The sequence below is a fragment of the Hylaeus volcanicus genome, chromosome 8 (assembly GCF_026283585.1).
Source record: "Hylaeus volcanicus isolate JK05 chromosome 8, UHH_iyHylVolc1.0_haploid, whole genome shotgun sequence".
In the NCBI taxonomy this organism is placed as follows: Eukaryota; Metazoa; Arthropoda; class Insecta; order Hymenoptera; family Colletidae; genus Hylaeus; species Hylaeus volcanicus.
This window is the reverse complement of record NC_071983.1, coordinates 15,621,470-15,630,124: the sequence shown is the minus strand read 5'-3', so window position 1 is coordinate 15,630,124 and position 8,655 is coordinate 15,621,470. Positions and strand designations below refer to the sequence as shown.

General features: G+C 46.3%; 1 protein-coding gene across 1 annotated transcript; it reads left to right on the top strand.

Moving 5' to 3' along the window:
• Positions 1-4,063: 4,063 nt before the first annotated feature.
• On the top strand, positions 4,064-7,588 carry LOC128880744 (uncharacterized). Its single transcript, XM_054131134.1, has one exon. The coding sequence runs from the start codon at positions 4,429-4,431 to the stop codon at positions 5,131-5,133; it is 705 nt and encodes a 234-aa protein (XP_053987109.1). The 5' UTR covers positions 4,064-4,428; the 3' UTR covers positions 5,134-7,588.
• The last annotated feature ends 1,067 nt before the right edge of the window (positions 7,589-8,655 follow it).

Genomic DNA, 8,655 nt, shown 5'->3' with positions numbered 1-8,655 from the left:
AGGGTACTGAGCTCAGCTATGGGGGCTCAGGAGGTACTAGGCTCAGCTATAGAATGCTAGAGGTTAACTAGGCTCAGCTATGTAAAGGTAGAGGGTACTGAGCTCAGCGACAGGAGATTAGAGTGTATTAGGCTTAGCTATAGGATGCTAAAGGGCACTGAGCTCAGCAATGGGGACCCAGGAGGTATTAGTCTCAGCTACAGGAGATTAGAGTGTACTAGGCTCAGTTATGTAAAGCTAGAGGATACTGAGCTCAGCAATGGACGCCTAGGAGGTACTGGACTCAGCTATAGAGTGTTAAAGGGTAGATGGAAGAGGGGTTGGAGTCTTCTAGGCTTAAGTACGATAGGCTAGAGGGTAACTAGGCTCAACTACAGGGGGCTAGAGATTTTGTTCGTATACACGAGGTTCTACTGTACCATATCAGTGTGACCTGTGCAGTTGTTTATAGACGCAGCTGAAACGTCGCGCCGATCCCTTTGGTCTATTTACACATATCCGTAACGTGCCAGTTCCGTATCCGTACCGTATCAGTAACTTCACGGAACGGTGTCGGACGTGTGTGAACATGTCCATTAAAAAACAACAGAAGAATATTTAAGATCACTGACACTGATGGAACATTACGGAACTGAACGAATACGGAACTGACACGTTACGGATATGTGTAAATAGATCTTAACGAATACATCCTGCTGTAACATTAATTCGTTATTCATGTCTTCGGCCAACCCTGAAACTTGGAAGTATAGGCGCGCAAGACTAAAACCGTATTAAATATCGGTGGTGGCTCGATACTCGAGGTGACGCGAGCGCTTGCAACTGTGCCGCGCACCGCGAGAGCTTTTGTTTTTACGAACGACAAGTTAATTATGCAACAAGCGACAACAATACCGAAACGTTACGAAACATAAATACAATGTCCTCGCAGTCGAGTACGTCGTGTAAAGGAATGGGAAAGGGATGCGGTTTGCGTTTCATTATTGTTCCGTCCGACTCCCGTTAATTTCCAATTTGATACATTAGCGAAGGAAGTGCTCCGCTCTGCTCTCGTAGTTTTATTAAGTCGCAAAACGATCTCCAACTGGCTGTTGGCCGTTTCTGGTTTTATTACAGTCATTAGAAACTGTGGACCCGCGATGAGCGCATTATCAGAGCCGTGCCCCCAAATGACAATCTATTAAATTTTAGTGCAGTGCTACAGTAGAAATTTATTACGGTTTGTACGTGTAAATAATGGTGGAAAGATTTCGTTCAATTTTTTATATTATTCCATTTCTCAGCATAATTCCGCGTGCGTTTGTTCGCACCGTCTACATAATGTAACTAATCTGTTACTGATTATGCAAACGTAATCCAATAATGTGTTTGTGTGATGTGTAAAGTTCACAGATACATCGATTGGTAGCGCACACGATTCGCGCATGACGTCGCATTTACCCCATGGCAATCTGATCAGTGACATTTAATTAATCGCTCGTATTATATATTTATTGTAATTAAACCTCCAGTTAACGGCAGAAATCGTCATATGTTCGTTCTTAATTGCAATCGGTGTTGTTGTAATTAAAGCAACGATTGTAAAACAGTTAAACAGTCGTTCGATAATAATGTTTGCAAACGGTAGGAGACATTTCATTCGCTACACGTGTAAGCTTTAAAAAGTAAACTCGATCGAGGGTAGTATATCGTAATATTAATTTCGATAGGTGTTTATGTTAGTGCTGTTGGAAGTTCATCGTACGATATTTATACCGGTATTACGATCCACGAGTAACATTAGTAAAAAAGAAAAAAACGTTCCTAAGGATTATGCATGGTTCGGATCGACGCGAGTTACCGCATTGAATGACACTCGGCCTGGTAGCGTCACTATATGTATGGCATCACAGTAAAATCGCAACCGAAATACATCGGGGGAGTTCCCCCAACCATGGACGGTACTCACTGCCAGACAAACGTGTAATTAGTTACCTAAACTTCATAGTAGACTGTTATGTCCGCGAAATGTGTTATAGAAACAAAACTAACAAGAGACTAATCCAAAACGGTATAGTATTTTATAGGGGGTTGGGTAGAGTGGGCATAGCGTTGTCATAAACAAATCATTCGCTTCAGAGATATAAAATGGACGCCTCGTTAATTACATAGAAAATAAATTCCATTTATCTCTCTCTTTAAATGACATAGCTTGGACCTAACGCTTCTTAGACAGGATTGACAGAACGTCTCTAATCGACTCATTCTAACGCTATTCGCGTAAAGTTGATTCGACAGGAAGTTCCGACATTTAATAGAAACCAGGTGTTCGCCTGTTTTCCTCGAAGACTGAATAGAGATTCGTTAATTAAATCACGAGCTCGGATTACGCAACATCCGGATTAACTGCGTCCGGATTAGCGATGTTTTATCGTGCATGGCTACGGTGTGTGCGAAATTATTGATTATTCTGGTGCATCCAACGTTGGCAGCGACGCGATCAGCTTGGTCGGTACATCCACCCCTTGGCATCGATCGCACCGTCGAGTTCACCGACCTCGGCTTCCTCTGCACCGAGAGACGATAGAATACCACAGCTTCTCCTACTCCCGTTATCGGCCTCGGCCCCTGTCTCCCTGCCCACTCTCGCGCCACCCTCTCATCCGTGGTCCGTTACATCGCAGCATCGTTAAATATAACAAATTCGTTTCATGGATTACGTTTGACGTGTCAATCGTCGACAAAAGAGTCGACGGTTTCGTATCATTGGCTGCTTGGAGAAGAATGGCTACGAGGGATACGCGTAACTTCGTCCATAACATCGGGGATGCTCGAAAGGCGCTTCTATTTTGTTATTTACGTATTTGGTTCTTACGTAGGCGAATGTTTCGGATAAGGAGCACTGAGGAAGGAACACCCTTGTCTGTCATACGTTGGATGGAAATTGATGTTTCAATCGCAGGGATGAAGCATATGAAGCAAGAATGGGGTGCTAGGAACCTCGTCGAGCCTTAAGCGGAAGTAGCGAAAAAGTAAATTGATTCGTTTTGATTTAAGTAACTGGACATATTTTCGAGGAAGGATTCACGTAACCTATGAACTTCGTATAGTATCCCGAATAATCGTGGTCGGAGCGTCAATGTAAATCGGGGAGTTTTAGCGAAGACGTTCTAAATATACCAACCAAAGATTATTCGGGTCCTCTTCGGTAATATTTGGGAAGTTCGCGTATTTAGCCGACACGTGGATCTTTTCTCGTGCATCTACTCAAAATCCTCGTGCTAAGAATAAATCGAATTCACTCCGTCCATATTAAAATATAAACGAACGTGCTAATTTCGCACGTTGCACAGGTAGTATTTTAATTTAAATAAGTAAATGCAAAGTAATATAAAGTTTCCAAAAGATAGATTTCATTTGATTTAAATATTGGGTCGTCCCATAAGTTCGTGCTGAAGACTGTGTCGAAATTTAATGAAAAAACCACTAGAAATTTTCTAGTAACGGTATAATGACTATATGAGAGATTATCTTTTCTTGTGACACTTAAGAGTATGTTTCACATATTAATTTGAGAAATAGAAGTATAAATGGCACGAACTTTTAGGACGACCTGATACTTTATAGTATACAATTTAAATCGATTAATCACACCCCCTATTTGCAATTTATTTATACAAGTCTCATCGCACGTAAAAATAGTGACATAAAAATGACATTCTTAAATCCCTGCGACATCGTGAAAACAATTTTTCACCGTATCACAAACTCGAAGGCTCTTCGTAAATCGAACCGCATTACACAGCCTAAAGTAAACTAAAAAAACACGGTGTCAATCACACGTGTCGGGACAATACCGCAATTTATTTGTGAAAGAAGTCGGAAAAATTGAAAAGTATAGGAACGTATCAACCAGCCCCCAGCATCCCCTACCACGCGGAAACGCATTCATCGCGGTACCGCCGTCCTCGCGGCGACTATTCGTACCCTCGCGTGGAGAGGACATGCGCGCACCCCCGATCAAACCCCCCACGCTATATAAGAGTAGATCGCGTATCCCCGAGTCTCAGTCCGCCCTCGTGAACCGCCCAAAATACACGCGGCTAAACTTTCAAACAGCGACGCGTGTTTAAACGTTGCGCATTACCGAACGAGTCGCCACACGATAATCCAGCGAGCCAGACGAGCTGAGAACAAGTGTGAAACGCAGAGCTACAGAGGGTGAGAACCGAGAGGAACCGTCCTCGCCTAAATAAAAACGGTGCCGAGTGTGAACGCAATAAGAAAATCCTCGAACTCGACGAAATAACTCGCGCGTGAGTGCGTTTTTTCCACGTGCACGTTGAACGGTCGACGAATACCAATCCGTATCGACTGTCAGCAGAATCCGAACGAATTTCGAACGGTCTGTGTCCATATAAAATTACCGGCTCAGGTTATCCATCGGCGATGAAGGACACGACGAAGTTAACCGATCCCGAGGCGGATCGTCGTCGCGATAATCCGAGTCAGAAGGGCGATACGAAGCGCAGAAACAGTCCATCGAGGGGTCTGGAGTCCTCCAAACGACGCCAAGAGTTCGGCGACGACGAGTGCAGCACGGACAGCGGATGCAGCAGCGGCGGAAGCTCCGGAAGTGCGGAGAAACTGTCGCGTCACGGTAGCGGCGAACGCCTCTGTCGCGCTACCAGGCTCTCGAGAACGCATTGCTACCTGGACCGACTTCGAGGTCGGCCGACTCGCTCTCAGGAGCGACTACCAAGTGTCCAGAGAAGCTCTGATCGCGTTCGTGCCACGTCCTCCCGCTCCTGGAGTCCAGGAGACCTCCAAAGGAACGCGAGGACCAACGGGTCCCACTCGTACTCCCCCAGTCCATCGGACGCTCAAAGCAGCAGCGACAGCGAATCGCTGAAGAAGCCCTTCAACGCGGACACCCTCCGCCGAGCCTTCCAAACCCTGAAGATAGCCTCCAAGTGGGAGGGCAAAGAGAACAAGCACGTGAAGAAGAGTCCGAAGAGGATCCTACGCAGTCCGGTCTCCTACACGTACGTCAGAGGTCTTTCGGGGCTGCCAACGCAGAGGGTGCCGAGGAACGTCGCTCAACAACTGACGATGCCGTGTTCCTGTCAAGATTCCGTCGCCCTCTATCGATAGAGACCGATATCGACGCATTCGATCGATTAGCTCACTTTCATATCAGCCTTCTTCCGTTCGATACCACCTAGTCCCATCCCATCCCCATTCGATCGTCGTCGTCGCGTCAACGACCGAACGAACACCCTTCATCCTCGAACCATTCCTCGCGGTGTCGCGAGTTCCCTTTTTCACTCGCCTTTTCTATCCGACGTTTTTCCGTGCTCCCGGTTCAATGTTTAGAGACCATTACTTTCGAAACCTCGACCAAACGAGTGGATCGCAACGTGTGCGAGCACACGATAGAACGGCACTACCGAAACGGCACTATCGCAGGGGGATGATTTACGGGACACGCCTAGATACACTGTCCCCGAGGACAGCGAATCCGAATTTAGTCGCGTAACTTTAACGGTCCAACGACCGTGTCATTCCATTGTTGTTCTTCGAGAATTTTTAAGGGGGGAGGAATGGAGAAAATGTTCATTGTAGACGGTCGAGGCTTTCAACCCTTCGTCGACGTGAATATCGAAGTATATACGCGAAGACGTGTGCGAAAGATTCTTCCACGCATCGGGTTCGTCTACACACCGAACGCTGATAGGCGTTTGCCGCATGCAGCTCACGAATTCGTCGATCGTCCGCGAGGGGTTGAAAATCCGTCCAACGCCGAAGTGACGATAGCGTTGCGAGCGCATAGCCTACTCGCTGTTATTCGTAACCGAGATAGATCACGTAGAAACGAAATATAATCGTACAAGTGTATATGTACTTTTTGTAGGAACGAATAGTAATACCCATCGATAACATGTACGCTAGCGATAACAAATAGTCACCTACACGCGCGAGCGAGTTCGGTGGTCGTGGAAACCACGCGTTTCGCAGCCCCTTTCGACCAGCAAGTACAAAGGGAATGAAAAAGTTGGAGTAGGGGATGGCGAAGAAACGAGAGAAAGCGGTAATCGTCGATACGGCCAGCTCTTCCTCTCGAATCGCGGCGAGGAGGCGAATTCTCTTGTTCTTCTCTCGATAGATCATTTTATGCGAAAGGATATATCGTTTATCATATTATCTCGTCACGAAATCGAGATCGGTTAATCGCACGGTATTACGAGTCAATTACGTGGACGTGTCGAGATCGTGCAAATATACGCGTCCTACGAGAAGAATCCAGCGATCTAGAGATCTAGCGGTTCCAGCGCGAGGCGTGCGAAAGAAACGAAAATGGAACTGTACGCGTAATTTTTGGACGATCGCGTACACTGCGCATAGTGTAGAATAATTTGCTCGTTAAGGATACTACTAAAACATATCACCATTCGAAGATTGTAACACGTATCGCTCGACGCAACCTCTCGACAGCGAGCCTGGAAGCCAGCCAATTTAGAGTCGTCTGCGAAACACTGGAGATGGGCAAGATTTTATTTGAATACCATATGAGCGAGCATTCTTACTCGATTAACACGTTGACCGTCATATATATGGGTGACAGGGCTTCTCATCGAGAAACCAAAAAAAAAATATTATGGTCCATTGAAGTTTACAAAATTACCTGGCACCCATTATCTTTCAGACACGCTTATTGTGTACATCGATCCGTTAGCAACGTGTTAAGATAAGCTTCCATCTAAACGTAATACGATTACGTAATTGAAATTGCGTTCTTCAGCCGTTTCTCTTTCTCTCGTTGCCCGAGATTTCGTATCCAGGTGAGAATTTTGCCCATCGTCCGAGCGCGAGGAAAGTAGATCGGGTCTCGTTCCAGTTCAAACTCTCGTCGAGCTCGCTAGAGATGAGAACGATGAGAGGCAGATAGGGCAGCGCGGTCGAGCGGACGCGACGAACCGCGCCGTGGCATAGAAAATTTTCTTATCGAACTGTCGTCGGTTATTGTTCTCATTTATCGAAATGAACAAACAAAAGAAAAAGAAAAAACGAACGTAACGGGTACACACGGTACGTTCACATGTAACGCGATCTTCCAGTGCCTTTGGAATACCTGCCGCGTGATTGCACGGTATGTCGCGAAGCAATTGGCACACGGTAAAATAAAAATTCTGTACAATGTCTTGCGTCTCGTACAGTGACAGCAAACAAAGTGCTAAATAGGTATTTCTACGAATTCGTACGCGCGCGATTGCGCAATGGTCGTTGCGTGAGAATGCGAGGGAATGCGAGCAAGATAAAAAATACACACACACAGAAATCTCAGGACTGAATGTTTTGTATTAAGTATTACCTATGTCGATACTCGTAGTTTACGTCTCAAATAAACGTTTTACATTCAAAACGCTCGTGAACTTCTTTGACCATGGTCCCCTGTTCCTATCCTTCGAGAATAGTTGCCTCGTTGTTCATCGTCGAGCAATAACTGAATAATGTATGAAAGCGGCGTTAAAAGTCGAATTCGAAGACTCCATCTCATCTGGAGCCCGGAGGATTAAGGGGAATCCGCTGGTGAAAACCATGCGGCGCGTTCGTGCCGGAACACGTACCACGGAAAAACGTGAAAACGAGGAAGGACGTCGCTGGTCCCTTTATAGCCACGGCCATGACAGAACCAACGTGTGACCCACTTGCAGGGGTTTGCACGCGACACCCCGTGACGTCACGTCGAGGCAAGCGACGCCATTCATGACCCTTCTTTGACCCAGATCGGCCGGCGTTCAAGCCAACCCCATGAAATACCATAGTTCATTCAAGGATCGCGTCGAACTGTGTCGATCGATCCCGATACACGTTTCTTCGGTTGACAGTACCCCAGTTTAACTCCGATAAGAGCATTCTTCCCTTCGCTCGCGCCGTCCGCGCGAAAATCTCCGTCTTCCATTCATTGTTCGTCGCGTTCAACCCTTCCGCGATTACGTTTCTCTCCGCCGATGTTTTTCTTTTCCAGATTCGTCCTGAACGTTGCCCGAGCTTTTCCGACCCCGGACGATCGTCTAGGGTTCGCGGCTGGGCCGACGATCGCTGGTCTCGATCACCGTTCCCTTTTCTCTGTTCTTCTGACCCAGTTTTCCTTTCAAACTGGTGACGTCATCTACGTCATTGAGAAGGCCGCCGACAACGCGCCCTAATTCCGTGCTTGCGATTGAATAAACTCGGATGGAGCTTGTCTCTATCCTTCGATGACTCGACTTCGTTGCGCGCGCAAACATGCACGCACGCAACGTCGTGCACTTCCTCTTTCGAGTCTGACATTTCCATACGTGACGCGACGCGGCCACGAGGAATCGATCACTTTCGCACCCCCAAAGTCAGGGATTTCGCCGATATGGAAATATTTCGTCGTATGGAAATATACGTCGTGGATAATCAGAAGTGGTTTCAGTCATTGGCTCCCTAGTTTCACAATTGTTTGAAAATTCATTATATTTAACTATGATTTGCATTTCACCCTCGACTTTAATCAATCGAATAGTCTTTACTGTGAGTACCAGTAGCTAATCTAACTACTTGTATTCGTGAGGTAGAGTTACGTTAATCAATTCAATTTCTGTTCTTTATCAAAGCAACGTAACAGTTCCTCGCCTCCATTTTTAC

What these genes read in the sequence shown, in the direction of transcription:
- LOC128880744 (XM_054131134.1), top strand. Translation starts at nt 4,429, where the DNA reads ATGAAGGACACGACGAAGTTAACCGATCCCGAGGCGGATCGTCGTCGC.